Raw genomic sequence first — 18,177 nt, forward strand, 5'->3', positions numbered from 1 at the left:
AGGCGCTGTTGTGCTTTTTTTTACCAGAGCTGAAGTGTTCTGCTGCCATGTCAAATCCTCGGAGATGTGAACTCCCAGGAACTTAAAGCTGGAGACTCGCTCTACCTCAGTTCCATTGATGCTGACAGGTAGATGTCTCCTGGTGTTGGATTTCCGAAAGTCCACAATGAGCTCTTTGGTCTTTGTGGCGTTGAGAGCCAGGTTGTTGTTGGCACACCACGCTGCTAGATTGCGGATCTCTTCCCTGTAGGCCAATTCGTTGTTGTTGTCGATCTGGCCGACCACGGTGGTGTCATCTGCATACTTGATGAAGATGTTGGAGTTATACAGAGGAGCACAATCGTGGGTGAACAGGGAGTAGAGCAGTGGGCTCAGAACACAGCCCTGCGGAATGCCAGTGTTCAGAATTAGAATCCAGAATCCATCTGCAAGTGGAGGTGCAGATACCCAGTTCACTGAGCTTAGTGATCAGTACAGTGGGGAGGACTGTATTGAACGCAGAGCTAAAGTCAATGAACAGCATTCTAATGTACGTGTTGCTTTTATCCAGGTGGGTGAGGCTGAATGAAGAGCTGTGAAAACTGCATCCTCTGTTGACCTGTTCGGGCGATAGGCAAACTGGTGTGGGTCCAGTGTAGGTGGTAGGCCCGCAGTGAGGTGATATATATATATATATATACAGTGAGCAAAATAAGTATTTGAACACCCTGCTATTTTGCAAGTTCTCCCGCTTAGAAGACATGGAGGGGTCTGAAATTGTCATCGTAGGTGCATGTCCACTGTGAGAGACATAATCCAAAAAAAAATAAATCCAGAAATCACAATATATGATTTTTAAACTATTTATTTGTATGATACAGCTGCAAATAAGTATTTGAACACCTGTCTATCAGCTAGAATTCTGACCCTCAAAGACCTGTTAGTCTGCCTTTAAAATGTCCACCTCCACTACATTTATTATCTTAAATTAGATGCACCTGTTTGAGGTCGTTAGCTGCATAAAGACACCTGTCCACCGCATACAATCAGTAAAAATCCAACTACTAACATGGCCAAGACCAAAGAGCTGTCCAAAGACACTAGAGAGAAAATTGTACACCTCTATAAGGCTGGAAAGGGCTACAGGGAAATTGCCAAGCAGCTTGGTGAAAAAAGGTCCACTGTTGGAGCAATCATTAGAAAATGGAAGAAGCTAAACATGACTGTCAATCTCCCTCGGACTGGGGCTCCATGCAAGATCTCACCTCGTGGGGTCTCAATGATCCTAAGGAAGGTGAGAAATCAGCCCAGAACTACACGGGAGGAGCTGGTCAATGACCTGAAAAGAGCGGGGACCACCGTTTTCAAGGTTACCCTTGGTAATACACTAAGACGTCATGGTTTGAAATCATGCATGGCATAGAAGGTTCCTCTGCTTAAACCAGCACATGTCCAGGCACGTCTTAAGTTTGCCAATGACCATTTGGATGATCCAGAGGAGTCATGGGAGAAAGTCATGTGGTCAGATGAGACCAAAAAATAACTTTTGGGTCATAATTCCACTAAACGTGTTTGGAGGAAGAAGAATGATGAGTACCATCCCAAGAACACCATCCCTACTGTGAAGCATGGGGGTGGTAGCATCATGCTTTGGAGGTAGCATCATGCTTTCTGCACATGGGACAGGGCGACTGCACTGTATTAAGGAGAGGATGACCGGGGCCATGTATTGCGAGATTTTGGGAAACAACTTCCTTCCCGCAGTTAGAGCATTGAAGATGGGTCGAGGCTGGGTCTTCCAACATGACAATGACCCGAAGCACACAGCCAGGATAACCAAGGAGTGGCTCTGTAAGAAGCATATCAAGGTTCTGGCGTGGCCTAGCCAGTCTCCAGACCTAAACCCAATAGAGAATCTTTGGAGGGAGCTCAAACTCCGTGTTTCTCAGCGACAGGCCAGAAACCTGACTGATCTAGAGAAGATCTGTGTGGAGGAGTGGGCCAAAATCCCTCCTGCAGTGTGTGCAAACCTGGTGAAAAACTACAGGAAACGTTTGACCTCTGTAATTGCAAACAAAGGCTACTGTACCAAATATTAACATTGACTTTCTCAGGTGTTCAAATACTTATTTGCAGCTGTATCATACAAATAAATAGTTAAAATAGTTTATGCTCCCTTTTAAAAGTATTTCTAAGTGTTTTTAAAAGATATAAAAAATATGTAACAGATATAAAAGATATATGTATCCTTGCCCAACCCTGTCCTGCTCTGAATTATTAATAAAAGCTTTTGAATCAGTAAACATTATAGATGATGCATATCATACACAATAAGTGTGTAGTGTGGTGTGATTGAGTGTGTAGAGTGTGGTGTGATGGAGTGTGTAGAGTGTGGTGTGATGGAGTGTGTGTAGTGTGGTGTGATTGAGTGTGTAGAGTGTGGTGTGATGGAGTGTGTAGAGTGTGGTGTGATGGATTGTGTAAAGTTTGCTCTGTAGAATTCAAGAGTTATATTTATATTAAGTTTGTCATGTAGCATACCAGTGTATAATTATTCATTGCTAGAGATTCAAAGTTCTTTTGATTGTTACTCTGGATAAAGGTGGCAGCTAAATGCCATACATGTAAATGTGTACAGTTTGGTGTGTTGATGTGTATACGGTGTGGTGTGATGGAGTGTGTAGTGTGATGTGATGGAGTGTGTACAGTGTGGTGTGATGGTTATTGAGAGATTTCTAATGTGAGGTGTGAGTTAGTGTGATGTGGTTCTTCTCCTCCACAGTGTGTCATTGTGTCGGATCACATCCTCCAACTCAGCACCTGCAGTCGCTTCCAGCTGCAGCAGTGCAGTTTCTCTACTATCTGACTGAGGGAGGCTTTTGTACGACTCTATATCACTGAGTGAAACAGTAGCCTGTGATGGAATGGTAACTCTGACAGTAATAATCTCCTGCATCTTCAGTCTGGACTCCACTGATGGTCAGAGTGAAATCAGATCCAGATCCACTGCCACTGAACCGAGCTGGAAAACCCAACTGTATCTGATTCACATATTTAATCAGTAGTTTAGGAGCTTCTCCAGCTTTCTGCTGATACCAATGCAACACTTCACCATTTGAATCCTTGTACACTGCCTGACTGGTTTTACAGTTAATGGTGACTATTTCTCCTGGAAGAACAGATTTCACTGCAGGAGTCTGAGTTACTGTGACTTGACCTCTGCATTCTGTAAAAATACACAATAATGCAGCATGAAACTGAAATATTAGAACAGAAACAATACGTGTATTTGTATGAACACATCATTGTAGAGATAAAATATGAAGCAGTGTCTGACCTTGAGTCCAGAGGATCAGTGTCCAGATGAAGACGGGAATCAAAGTCATGGTAGCTGTGGGTGAAGTTTCTGTAGCAGCAGCTCTCAGTCATGAAGTGTGAAAGTCACAGTGCTATAAACACTCCCAGAGCACTGAAGCATGAAATTTAATCGGCAAAAAAACATTTTCACTTCCAACATGAAACACACAGAAAAACTAAATTTGCACAAATGTGCATGTAAGGGACTTTTCATGGTTAAATTAAGCTTTTAAAATAGGGAAACACTGTACATTATAAAGCAACTTCGGGTAAATCCATTAACCACTAAGTAAAGGTGTAACAATCATTTCACCAAAATTCACTGCATTTTCACTGGTAATTCTAAATCTTAATGAAGAAAAACAGAAATAAATCATATTATATTTAATAAGCAAACCGTAAAAAATCTAATTTGAACAGAAAGTCTCTGACCCTGTGGAAACGGTGGATTTAAACAGACTGAACTCCATATCAGCACCAGAGGAATCATCTTGATCAGAGATAGAGCTCCAAAGACGGTGAAACTGACACCTGTTGTGACTGTTATTACCTGGTTGTCTAAGTGTAGGTTATAGGTAGTAAAGGTGATAAAGTACAGTGAGGGTAATAAAAGGGGATTCTGTGACCACTGTGATCTACATGATATCTTTATAGATTGGGCAGATTGAGACCTCTGGTGTGTAAACAAGGTAATGACATTAGATAAATCATTTCTACTAAATTAAATCAAATGCATCATTACACCTCTACTTGGCAAGTTTTCGGTCCCAGGGCTCTCATAAGAAATATAATAATATAATAATATAATAATAATACCACCAAATTATTGTTCATGTTTCATGAATACTGACTTGTACTTATGAGAGAAAATGTAAAAACTCTGCTTTTGTGGTGTTGGTTCTTGGATCATATTTTGTCTCTTTTTTTCTTTCCACAATGTTAAATATAAGTGTAGACTACAAACAAGTTTTATTCTGGGTGACAGGGATAAGAGAGAGGGAAAAAAGGACAAAAGCATTTTCCAATTTGATTTGAAGATATGTAACAGATATAAAATATATAAAATATGTATGTATCTTTGCCCAACCCTGTCCTGCTCTGAATTATTGATAAAAGCGTTTGAATCAGTAAACATAACATTTACATTATAGATTACGCAGATCATACACAATGAGTGTGTACAGTGTGGTGTAATGGAGTGTGTACAGTGTGGTGTGCTGGAGTGGGTAGAGTGTGGTGTGCTGGAGTGGGTAGAGTGTGGTGTGATGGAGTGTTCACAGTGTGGTGTGATGGAGTGTGTACTGTGTGGTGTGCTGGAGTGTGTACAGTGTGGTGTGATGGAGTGTGTACAGTGTGGTGTGATGGAGTGTGTACAGTGTGGTGTGATGGAGTGTGTAGAGTGTGGTGTGATGGAGTGTGTAGAGTGTGGTGTGATGGAGTGTGTGCAGTGTGGTGTGATGGAGTGTGTGCAGTGTGGTGTGATGGAGTGTGTGTAGTGTGGTGTGATGGAGTGTGTGTGTAGTGTGGTGTAGTGTGGTGTGATGGAGTGTGTGCAGTGTGGTGTTATGGAGTGTGTGCAGTGTGGTGTGGTGTGATGGAGTGTGTACAGTGTGGTGTGATGGAGTGTGTACAGTGTGGTGTGATGGAGTGTGTACAGTGTGGTGTGATGGAGTGTGTGTAGTGTGGTGTGATGGTTATTGAGAGATTTCTAATGTGAGGTGTATGTAAGTGTGATGTGTTTTTTCCTCCACAGAGTGTCATTGTGTCGTATCACATCCTCCAACTCAGCACCTGCAGTCGCTCCCAGCTGCAGCAGTGCAGTTTCTCTACTATCTGACTGAGGGAGGTTTTTGTACGACTCTATATCACTGTGTGAACCAGTAGCCAGTGATGGAATGGCGACTCTGACAGTAATAATCTCCTGCATCTTCAGTCTGGACTCCACTGATGGTCAGAGTGAAATCAGATCCAGATCCACTGCCACTGAAACGAGCTGGAAAACCCGACTGTAGCTGATTTACATATTTAATCATCAATTTAGGAGCTTCTCCAGCTTTCTGCTGATACCAAAACAACCACCAGTCACCATCCGAATCCTTGGTCACTGCCTGACTAGTTTTACAGTTGATGGTGACTGTTTCTCCTGGAAGAACAGATTTCACTGCAGGAGTCTGAGTTACTGTTGCTTGACCTCTGCATTCTGTAAAAATACACAATAATGCAGCATGAAACTGAAATATTAGAACAGAAACAATACGTGTATTTGTATGAACACATTATTGTAGAGATAAAATATGAAGCAGTGTCTGACCTTGAGACCAGAGGATCAGTGTCCAGATGAAGACGGGGATCAAAGTCATGGTAGCTGTGGGTGAAGTTTCTGTAGCAGCAGCTCTCAGTCATGAATTGTGAAAGTCACAGCGCTATAAACACTCCCAGAGCACTGAAGCATGAGATTTAAATTGGCAAAAAATGAAACAGAACTGAAACCAATAAGACTTAAAATAATAAAAAAACCTAAAATTTGCACAATGTGCATGTAAGGGACTTTTCCTTGGTAAATTAAGCATTTAAAATAGGAAACACGGTACATTATAAAGCAACTTCGGGTACAACATTGCCAGTTCCACTTGTGGAATCTGTGTTTTTTCTTATATAAATTTGAATCCTTAATACAATTTCCTATCTGCTGGTGTATAAAACACTAAGTAGAGGTGTAACAATCATTTCACCAAAATTCACTGCATTTTCACTGAAAATTCTAAATCTTAATGAAGAAAAACTGATACCATATTATATTCAATAATCAAACCCTCAAAAATCCAATTTAAACAAAAAGATTCTGACCCTTAGGCTCTTTTAAGAATAATAATAATAATAATAATAATAATAATAATACCAAATAATTGTTAATGTTTCATGAATACTGACTTGTACTTATGAGAGAAAATGTAAAAACTCTGAGGAAAGAAAAGAAAAAGAGACAAAATATGATCCAAGAACCAACACCACAAAAGCAATGTTAAATATAAGTGTAGACTACAAACAAGTTTTATTCTGGGTGACAGCAATAAGAGAGAGGGGAAAAAAGGACAAAAGCATTTTCCAATGTGCTTAATTAACATCAAACTCACGAATATGTACATATAAAAAATAAAAAAGTTAGAAGGGAAGAAAGAAATCAAAAGAAGAACAGCCTCTTTGCTCCTGAAGAAACTACTCTAATGACGGTTCAATTTGCTGCGACGAAACAGTGACAAGCGTCCATCCAGCCACTGGACGACTTTTTCTCCTAGCAGATGGGAAAAGACTACAAGGGATTGAAGGAGGTGTTGTTCCACAGCGCCCTCAGCTGGACTGAGAGTGTCACATTCCTGAACAGACACACACACACGCTTACACCTGAAGGGAAAAACCCAGAAGACGAGCAGGAGGTGGTCGGATTTCCAGGTCACTGTTGATTTTATCCAAATGATAATTAATCCCGCTGCTCCATTTTGACCTTGGGGGGCTTGAGGAATGTCCTGTTCTTCTTCTCCTTGGTTTTACCTTTGGCCTGGAAGGTTCTCCAGCTGTCCACACGTCCGTCCCTCGAGTCCTAGAAAAGATAAGCAAATATTAAATCCTTTAAATTTAATTAAATTATATGCGAAATGAGAGTTTAGAAACTATTTAGTCAATAATTGATCTGAATTTAATTTCTAAAAATTAAATGGTTAAAGATCCAGACGCTAAAACATGAAAAATCTCTTTAAAAAAATGTTAAAAACACGAACACAACTTTTCCAGATTTCCAGCATGACACTGCCCCTGTACACAAAGACATCTCCATGAAGATGTGCTGTACATGGGTTTGAGTGGAAGATCTCGAGTAGTCTGACACTGAGTGCACCCCAGTTATATACAGTGAGGCAAAAAAGTATGTAGTCAGCCACCAATTGTGCAAGTTCTTCCACTTAAAAAGATGATGAAAATTACAGGCCTCTCTCATAGGTACACTTTAACTATGAGAGACAAAATGAGAAGAAAAAAAAAATCGAGAAAATCACTGTCTGATTTTTAAAGAATTTATTTGCATATTATGGTGGAAAATAAGTATTTGGTCAATAACAAAAGTTCATCTCAATACTTTGTTATATACTGTTTTGGCAGTGACAGAGATCAAAAGTTTTCCTTGAGTCTCCACAAGGTTCTTACACACTGTTGCTGGTAGTTTGGCCCATTCCTCCATGCAGATCTCCTCTAGATTAGTGATGTTTTGGGGCTGACGCTGGGCAACACGGATTTTCAACTCACTCCAAAGATTTTTCATGGGGTTGAGATCTGGAGACTGGCTAGGCCACTCCCGGACCTTGAAATGCTTCTTACGAAGCCACTCCTTCGTTTCCCGGATGGTGTGTTTGGGATCATTGTCATGCTGAAAGACCCAGCCACGTTTCATCTTCAATGCCCTTGCTGATGGAAGGAGGTTTTACTTAAAACCTCACAATACATGGCCCCATTCATTCTTTCCTTTAGACGGATCAGTCGTCCTGGTCCCTTTGCAGAAATACAGCTCCAAAGCATGATGTTTCCACCCCCATGCTTCACAGTAGGTATGGTGTTCTTTGGATGCAACTCAGCATTCTTTTCCCTCCAAACACAATATTTATTTCGGTTTCATCTGACCACATGACATTCTCCCAATCCTCCTCTGGATCATCCAAATGCTCTCTAACAAACTTCAGACGGGCCCGGACATGTACTGGCTTAAGCAGGGGGACACGTCTAGCACTGCAGGATTTGAGTCCCTGGCAGCGTAGTGTGTTACTGATGGTAGCCTTTGTTATTTTGGTCCCAGCTCTCTGCAGGTCATTCACTAGGTCCCCCCTGTGTGGTTCTGGGATTTTTGCTCACCGTTCTTGTGATCATTTTGACCCCACAGGGCGAGATCTTGCGTGGAGCACCAGATCGAGGGAGATTATCAGTGGTCTTTGATGTCTTCCATTTTCTAATAATTGCTCCCACAGTTGATTTCTTCACACCAAGCTGCTTACCTATTGCAGGTTCAGTCTTCCCAGCCTGGTGCAGGTCTACAATTTTGTTTCTGGTGTCCTTTGACATCTCTTTGGTCTTGGCCATAGTGGAGTTTGGAGTCTACCTGTTTGAGGTTGTGGACAGGTGTCTTTTATACTGATAACGAGTTCAAACAGGTGCCATTAATACATGTAACAAGTGACGGACAGAGGAGCCTCTTAAAGAAGAAGTTACAGGTGTGTGAGAGCCAGAAATCTTGCTTTTTTGTAGGTAACCAAATACTTATTTTCCACCATTATTTGCAAATAAATTCTTTAAAGATCAGACAATGTGATTTTCTAGATTATTTTTTTTTCGTTTAGTCTCTCAGTTATTTAAAGTTTAAGTTTATTTATTCTGGAATAATACTCCTGTCTGTTTTTATTCATTTTTATATATATTTATGTTCAAAAAACATCAATAAATAGTAATCAATAAATGTTTATACTGTTCAGCCTGCAACCTAAAATGTGCTTTGAGTTTTGGCCCCCTGTGCAATTGAGTTTGACCCTGACACAGATGAAAATCATTAAATATTAATAATAACATATAATTAAAGGTAAATTGAGAAAATTTGTTATTTCAGAATTGGGTATCAAACTGGTAGCCCTTGACATTAGTCGGTACCCAAGAAGTAGCTCTCGGTGTCAAAAGGGTTGGTGACCCCTGACCTACACTTTTTCCTGTATTCTGTTTTCTAGACTAAAGGATGATTCTGGATGATTTGCCATCATGCTTTTTTAAAACAGAAAACCACATTTAGTCGAGTCAATATCGCATATCCCTACCCCCTGATCATTAAGGTGATTTTCAGAATTAATTTTAAATACTATCACAATGATAAATATGTTTGGAGGTTAAGCGCACCTCAAAGTTTTTCTGCCACTCTTTCTCTCTCTTAGCTTTCTCCTGTGTTTCAATCTCCTCTTCTCTTTGCCTTTTTCTGAAAGGAAAAAAGAAAAACAAAATTGTATGAGGCTTCAACACAAAAATGGCAATTGTAGAAATCATGCTCTGGTCATAATCATTGATAAACTGAGGAAATTATGGATGATGGATGGAAGGATAGAGTGAGGAAATTATGGATGGATGGATGGATGGAGTGAGGAAATGATGGATAGATAAATGAATAGATGGATAGAGTGAGGAAATTATGGATGATGGATGAATGGAGTGATGGATGGAAGGATGGCTGGAAGGATGGATGGATAGAGTGAGGAAATTATGGGTGGATGGATGGATAGAGTGAGGAAATTATGGATGGATAGATGGATGGATGGAAGGATGGCTGGAAGGATGGCTGGATAGAGTGAGGAAATTATGGGTGGATGGATGGATGGATGGATGGATGGATGGATGGATGGATGGATAGAGTGAGGAAATTATGGATGTATGGATAGAGTGAGGAAATTATGGATGTATGGTTGGATGGATGGATGGATGAATGGATAAATGGACCAGATTAAGATCCCTTTTGAGGCTGGTTCCTCTCTAGGTTTCTTCCTCATACAATACCAGGGTTTTTTCCTTGCCACTGTTACCACTGGCTCCTCATTTGGGATTAATTTAGATTGACTACTTAACGAAGCCAAAGTGTATATTTATAATCAAGATGGATGGACGAAATAATACGATGGACAGATATATATATAAAGAAAGAAAGAAATGTACCTCTCATGCATATCCTTGGCCTCTCTCTCCTTCCTCTTGATCTCCAGCTCCGCAAACAGCTTCATAGTCTGTTTATACACAGCCTGCCTAAACTAAGAGAAAACAGTGATTATGGCCTTCAAATGCTGATACAGGGATCAAGTACATTAAACGTTCCTTCTTCAGATCTAATTAACATACAAATACCTCAAACGCAAACTCAGCTTGTACGCCTTATCAACCGCTGCAAAACATTTTCGTACAGTTAGAAGCTAAAAGAATGCTGCATGTAAGTACAACTACAGACAAAAGTTTGTGGACACCTGACTGCAAGTTCTGTATGTGCTTTCTGAACATTCCACATTCAGTCCTTATTTACTATAATAACCTCCACTCTTCTGGGAAAACGTTCCACTAGATTGTGGAGTGCATTTGTGGAAATTTGTGTTCACAAGGGTGTTAGAAAAGTCAGATACTGGTGCAGGGAGATGAGGAGGCCTGGGGTACAGTCGGGTTATAAATGATCCTAAAGGTGTATAAGAGCTCTATAACAGGCCACTCAAGAGCTTCCATAACAAACATGTAAAGCAGATCTTCATGGAGCTGCTTTGTGCACAGGGGCATTGTCATGCAGGAACAGGTTTGGGTCTACTAGTTCAAGTGAAGGGAAAATTCTATGCTACTGCATCCAAAAACATCCTGTACAATTGTTTGTCCAATAAATTTGTGGTATCAGTTTGAGGAAGCAGCACATATTAGCAGAAATATCAGGTGTCCAGATACTTTTGTCCATATAAATGTATATAAGTACTGAGTATAAATAAAGATAAAAAAGGAATCCAAGACACAGAGCAGGTATTATTTGGGTGCTGGACTGCACGATCAATTAAATAAATAGTGACAACTAATATTGGCACCGTCGGTAAATATGGGGCTGTGAAAAGTCCTGTAAATCTTTATCTTTATTTTGAACAAAATTTCTTTGCCATCATGGATATCAGACTAGCAGTCGACCGAATCGTCGACAACAATACTTAATTGTTAAAAATATAGACAGAAGTCCATACCGATTTAATTCCCAGGTTGTGTCTTTTGCTGGGGCGGCTGGGAAGATCCACTGTAATAATACAGTACTAGAGCGGCCTCTAGTGGCGAACCTCTGGTGCCACGTGCTGTTTATTGTTTTTGTTGATTTTGGATGTAAACGAATTTATTTTTGTTTCAGTTTGAATGCATGTCTATGTCTACATTTCTTAACATTTATTTATGTAATAAATATTTATTTTTATTTCATTTAGTACATTTTTATGATTTTTTTTTATACAGTATCACTATCGTTTGATTAATTGGATATCAGCAAGTACAATCCAGCCGAGCTATTGGTACCTATAAAATCTATCAGTCTAACTTTATATTTAACAATGCAAACACAACATAAAAAATATCAGTTAAATATTTTGCACATATTTACGAAGCGTGCCAATATAAATGAAAGGAACACTAATGAACAATGCTTTTTGTCCTTTTTTTTCTGTCACCCAGAACAAAACTTGCTTGTAGTCCACACTTAAATTTAACATTGCTTTTGTGGGGTTGGTTCTTGGATCATATTTTGTCTACTTGTTCCTTTCGAGCGCACATACCTCAAACTGAAGGCATGCATCAGTTTATTTTTTGTGTCTATTTATTTTAAATAAGATGTATTTTACATTTGCATAGTCTGAAATCATCCACAAGTTGGTGCGTTTGTCCTGCAACAAGGTTATGATTTAATGCGTCGATTAAGTAAAGCAAATGCACCACCTGCTGGAGGAGGGTAGAATTGCAATGGGTGCTTTTATATGAAATTTCTATTCGATCGTTAACTGCTTAGGCTGTGTTCATATGACAATTGAAAAAAAATACAATTATCAAAATATAAAATATGTAAAATACACTTCATTTATCTGTGCTTGCAATCTTTTTTTCCCCCCTGAGGTATTTAACCAATAACATGTAAACTTAATCCATCTCCAACGTGACAGTAAAACTGGATTCAACACATGGAGGTGGGAGCATGAAATTTTCCCTTCGCTTGAACTGGAAGACCCAAACCTGTTCTAGCCTGACTTTAAAATCTTTACAAACACAAGTCCAAAACCAAGTGGAACAGAAGAGTGGAGGTTATTAATAGCAGCAAACGGGACTAAACATTGAATGAGATGTTGAAAAAGCACATAAGAATATTATGGTCAGGTGTCCACAAACTTCTGTCCTTATAGTGTACATAACCCAGCTTTGGTGTTTGGTGCAACAGCTACATGAAATTTTAGAGGAAAAGAAAGAAAGAAAGAAAAAAAAAAAAAAACAGCAAGTCTATCAAGTGCCATTACGGACTAAGTCAAAGCTAACTACATTACCACTTCCGGGTCATCCTCCTCAATAACAGTGGACTTTCCATCTTTCTTCAACTGCTTCCTCTTCTGATTCATCTGTCGACACAACACAGTAAAACTTACTATCAGGACATCATTGCGGGTGCTTCTCATAAGCGGTAAAGGAAAAGAACTCGAGGAACGAAAGCAGTTCATTCAATCAGCTCATTTCCACTGAGAGAGCTCTTACGTTATGCTCGATGTATTCTTTTCCTGCATGAATCACATCTACGGCCCTTTTCTTCTGCTCGGGTTCCAGAAGCAGCTTGTACGCCTTATCAACCGCTGCAAAACATTTTCGTACAGTTAGAAGCTAAAAGAACTCTATAACAGGCCACTCAAGAGCTTCTATAACAAACATGTAAAGCAGATCTTAATGGAGCTGCTTTGTGCACAGGGGCATTGTCATGCAGGAACAGGTTTGGGTCTACTAGTTCAAGTGAAGAAAAATAATTCTATGCTACTGCATCCAAAAACATCCTGTGTGTCTAATAACTTTGTGGTATTAGTTCGGGGAAGCAGTACATATGACCAGAAATATCAGGTGTCCAGATACTTTTGTCCATATAAAGTGTATATAAGTACTGAGTATAAATTAAGATGATGAGGAAATCCAAAACACGGAGCAGGTATTATTTGGGTGCTGGACTGGATGATTAACGATAAATAAAAACAGTGAACACTAATATTGGCACCTTTGGTAAATATGGGGTTGTGAAAAGTCCTATAAATCTATTTTATATTTATAGTCTTTGCTGTCATGAATACCAGACAAGCAGTCGACCGACTCATCGTTTTATTTCGATTAATCGGCACTAATTGTTGATTGCTTTTCCCGGGGTTGTGTCTGTTGCTGGGGCGACTGGGAAGGTCCACGGTCATTATACAGTACAACAGCGGCCTCTAGAGGCGAATCACTGAAGCCACGTGCTGTTTGTTGTGTTTTTCTATTGATTTTGGATGCAACTGTTTTTATTTTATTTTTTTGGAGTGTCACTTTTGTTTCAGTTTGAATGCATGTCTATTACATTCCTTAACATTTATTTATATAATTAATATTCATCTTTATTTTATTTAGCACATTATAAATAGTTCTGAATCATGACAGCTTTTTATCAAGTATCCATTTAAAAACAAAACAAAACAAAAAAACACCACACTATCGGTTGATTAATCAGATATTAGCAAGTACGATCCAGCCGAGCTATTGGTACCTATAAAATCCACTATCAGTCGAACTCTATATCAAACAATTGCAAACAACATAAAATATCTGTTAAATATTTCACATATTTACGAAGGGTGCCAATATTAATGAAAAGCACTTTACAATAATCTAACTGCCACACACACACACACACACACACACACACAGCTTAGCTCCATTAAAGGATGGTATAAAATGGAGCAGACAAAATAATCAATACACTCAAATTACATAACTCATATCCTTATACACACCAAGCCCTTGGACACATTGTTAAAAAAAATTCAATAAATCAATCCAAACCAATACAAATAAGCAGAAATATAGTGAAGACGCACCTTCGAAGGCCAGCTGTGCTCGGTCTGCATCGTCCTGGTTCTTATCCGGATGAACCAAAATCGACAACTGAAGAATATATAAGAAAAGATGTCATTAAATAAATAAATAAATAAATAAATAAATAAATAAAAACAATTGTAAAATAAATAAATTAAACATACCTGGCGAAATCTCTTCTTCAGCTCTTCATCTGTAGCCTCTGGGTCGATCTGTAAGACCTAAAAATAAATGAATATAAATAAAATAAAATAAAAAAAGAAGAAAATTGTAGTTTAAACCACACATTTTAACCCTTTAATGCATACATTATTCATTAGAATTTGCAGTTCCTTTCTTTTCCTTCTTTCTTTTTTTTTTTAATCACATGAGAAAAGATTATAAAAAAAAACATTATACCTGGGTGGGAAAAATGTTTATATTATATTTAAAAAATAAAAATTATAAAAATAATTAAAATAAAATAAAAAAACATGGGTTTTACTTCATGGATTAGAGTGAAAGATCTCCTACTATAGATCTCGGACCTCAACCTTGAACACCTTTGGGATGAACCGGAACTCTGATTGAAACCCAGGTCTCGTCACCCTACATTAGTACCTGACTTTTTTTTTTTTTTTTTTTTTTTTTTTACTAACGGCCTTGTGGTAGAATGAATCTCGCACAAATCTCCACAAGCACACGCTAAAATCTCGTGGAACATCTTCCCCAAAGAGCAGGAATAATTAACACACCAAACGAGGACTAAACATGGAATGGGTATGTTAAAGAAAAAAAGCACTCTTATACTCGGGTGTTCACAAACTCCTTTCAATATAATGTACTTTCATTACGAAGGCATCAGAGAGACCACTCACCTCAAACGGGTTCAGATTGAAATACGTCGAGCCGGGTCGCAACAACCGATCTATCTGCTGTTTGGAAGTCAGTACAGAGTCTCGCTTTTCAATCTGCTTCACCTGGTATAAAAGTAAACATTTGTACAAGGACCAGTCATTAAATGCACCAGAAATTGCCAACAGTCATCTCAGGACAAACAGTTGTGTATTTGCACTTTATGTATTCTTACATACCCTGAATGTGAGGGTGGGAGTTACTTAACTACAAATAATCTGCAAAGTTACAAACTTTCTTATGCATGATTGAATAATATAATATTTCATTGGAAATACTTGACAGGAACGAATGATCGTGTCATCTCATGATTCTGTCACCTGAACTGGGCATAAATACTTCCAACATGAACCTTGGTATCAATAAAGCCAGACGTTTTATTATTGAAACCAGAAAACCGACTGTTTACATGGTCTTAACTAATTTTTTAATGGAAATTCAAGGGATTTGAAAAACGTCTAATGGCTGTGATAAAAAATATATATATGTGTGATCAATTTCAATAACAGGGTTGTGTTCACTGATGGCTTATGGATGCTATACTGATTTTACAGCCAGGACTCATCATGCAGCTCTGCTCCACTCTACATACTGTATCTACCATGGATAATAATTCATAACACATAGATAATATTCTACATATGCAATATAATCTGTATGCACACTTCATACAATTGTATATACAATGTACATCTCATATTGCTTATTCATACATTATTCTACAAATATGGTGCCTTACACACAGCTTGTTCAAATGTAATGCAACCCTGCCCTGATATATATATAAAATGACAGAAAATCGAGAAAGAAATCAAGGCAAGTTCATGTTTATGAATCTTGGTGGCTGTATCCTGATAACCGCTCCACTCCCTATTCTTGTGCCCTAGATTAAACCTGCAACGGCTATCTAAATCATCTGCGCCCTATCTAGTGCACTACAGCACAATCACAAGACAGATTTGGAAGTCGACCCTGACAGAACGTGTTTGAAAGCCGCAGGTTAGAACCAGTTACAGCGTGTGCCTTATATTATTCAATATACAGCTAGTTTATATAAACCAAATTAATAAGTAGGACATGAAATAAACAAATTACAAAGTGGTCTGAGTTAGAACTCGCTGAATTCCCTTGCAGCTAGCCAACACTGGTATCCTCGCAGTCTGAGCAACAAAACGCACCGTATTTACTATAAAACAAAAAGCTAAATAAAACCATTCGAAACAGAACAGATAACAGTATCATATATTAAAGTAATCTTGAAGAACTTTCAACTCACTTCGGTATAAAACGTCTGGAAAGCATCGTCCCCAGTGCTGCTCTGAGCCGCAGAGGCGCCTGCTGAAGCGGCCATTTTGGATTTGGACCTCCCAGCGGATGTGACGTCGTTAAGGCGGAAGTCCGCCTGGCTGTGCAAACTGGTGCGTTGCCCCACGTGTTACGTGAATTCCTTGCACATGAAGGCTTTTCTATTTCGTGTTGACTGTGCTGTTACACCAAAACGGTGTAGTTGTGCAATGAAATAATTAAAAATCCACCCAAGCATTATTCAATACAAGTTTAATACTCATCTCTCTCTACACAAATATAGTTATTTTCCATTTTAACCATTGTGTGTATTACTAGTCTTTAGATTTAGGATGCACAAGTTCCTGGGAATGATCTGTCTATAGAAAAGATGCATTGCAACATTAGAACATGAACCATGTGATCTGAATTACTGACTGTATTATTGTCAGATGAATCCACACATTTTGACCGAGCAGAATTGACCAGAAAACAATCCACAACCCAACAGAAGTGCATGATTTATTTATTTTAGCAATTTTTTGGTATAGAGGTAGTAGCATTATTGGGTTTGGAAGAATGGAGTCAAAATGTCCAGACAATCCGTCTTTTACAATCGTGCTTCCTAATTTTATAGATATATGCTCCGTTTTTACACTATATTCCTCATGTTATAGATTTATACTTCCTTTTCCATTCAGCTCTGCCATGTGTTCCTGAAGCCCACACAAAATACATCTCAGCCTGGGGTGTTACAGGGAAGTTTTTTTTTTCTTTTCAGTCACCTCTGGCTTGCTTATTAGGGTACAATTATAACTGAATTATTATATCTAGATTCCAGTAAAGCTCCTTTTTTGTTTAATAGCGATATCCAAACAAAACAACATTCAAACATGTAATGAGCTGGACATGAAGTTTAATTAATCTCATCTTATTGAATCAAGCATTGGAGTTCATGGCACCCCACCAATGAAAACAATGATGATCAATCAAGTTTCAATTCTATTTTGTTTGTATAGCACAACATACATGGTCATATTACTAAGAAAAACACAGCACAGAGTTTCACACATTGTCCATGTGGGTTTCCCACTGGGTTCTTCTGACACATTGCTCCAAAGCATACACAGGCTTCATCCTCTCTTTCAGCACCACGGCCTGCTGGGGTCCTGCATGAAAAGAGGACGTGTTTAAAATAAAATGTATAACTAATCTCTATTCTTATATATAAGCTCAAAACTGCAGGGTTGAAGAGATAAGCGTTTGCCCCATCAACAGGAGAAGACGATTACAAATAAGTTTTTATATTATGATTTTACTTGGAATGTCTCCTGACAGCCTCAGTGTTCAGTATAACTTAATAAAAGGTACACAATATAGTTGCACATACACCAACTTTTAACATTGAGCTGTAAAGTGAAGAACACTGATTACGGCGCATGTTAGTGAGTGGGATATATAACAGGCAGCAAGTGAACATTTTGACTTCAAGGTTGATGTTTTAGACGCAGGAAAACATGGGCAAGTGTAAGGATTTGAGCGATTTTGACAAATTGTGATGTCTAGATCACTGGGTCAGAGCATCTCCAAAACTGCAGCTCTTGTGGGATGTTCCTGGTCTGCAATAGTCAGTTTCTATCAAAAAGTGCTCCATGGAAGGAACAATAGTGAACAGGCATCATGGCAGCTCAAGCCTCAATGATGCACGTGGGGAGAGAAGGCTGGTCCGTGTGGTCCGAACAGGCGATCTCCTGTAGTTTACATTGCTGAAGAATTTAATGCTGTTGATGCTCGGCAGGTCAGAACTGTTAGTGGCAAAAGGGGGGCCAACACAATATTAGGCAGGTGGTCCCACCTTTATGTCTGATCAGTGTATATACATTTGTTGAACATTTCATTCTATATTTAGTCAATCTTAACCGCTAAACTGTAATACTATATCATAAAGATATTCTACACAGAGCAAAAAAATATATATGTGAGCATTTCGTTAAATCTTAA

General features: G+C 38.8%; 2 protein-coding genes across 4 annotated transcripts in view; both read right to left on the reverse strand.

Moving 5' to 3' along the window:
- Positions 1-6,358: 6,358 nt before the first annotated feature.
- Positions 6,359-16,439, reverse strand: dnajc8 (DnaJ (Hsp40) homolog, subfamily C, member 8). Its single transcript, XM_083547205.1, has 9 exons — positions 16,169-16,439; positions 14,856-14,957; positions 14,163-14,219; positions 14,001-14,067; positions 12,646-12,740; positions 12,441-12,512; positions 10,063-10,154; positions 9,259-9,334; positions 6,359-6,934 (listed from the first exon to the last, which is right to left on the reverse strand). The coding sequence occupies exons 1-9, from the start codon at positions 16,241-16,243 to the stop codon at positions 6,815-6,817; spliced, it is 756 nt and encodes a 251-aa protein (XP_083403331.1). The 5' UTR covers positions 16,244-16,439; the 3' UTR covers positions 6,359-6,814.
- Positions 16,440-17,165: 726 nt separating this feature from the next.
- Positions 17,166-18,177, reverse strand: part of hnrnpr (heterogeneous nuclear ribonucleoprotein R) — a 15,352-nt gene continuing 14,340 nt past the window's right edge. For all 3 annotated transcript variants that reach the window (XR_014534444.1, XR_014534445.1, XR_014534446.1), the window contains exon 15: positions 17,166-17,345. The gene's annotated coding sequence lies outside the window, so the exon portion shown is untranslated. The remainder of the gene's footprint in view (positions 17,346-18,177) is intronic.

Source organism: Silurus aristotelis (assembly GCF_946808225.1).
Source record: "Silurus aristotelis genome assembly, chromosome: 7".
Classification (NCBI taxonomy): domain Eukaryota; kingdom Metazoa; phylum Chordata; class Actinopteri; order Siluriformes; family Siluridae; genus Silurus; species Silurus aristotelis.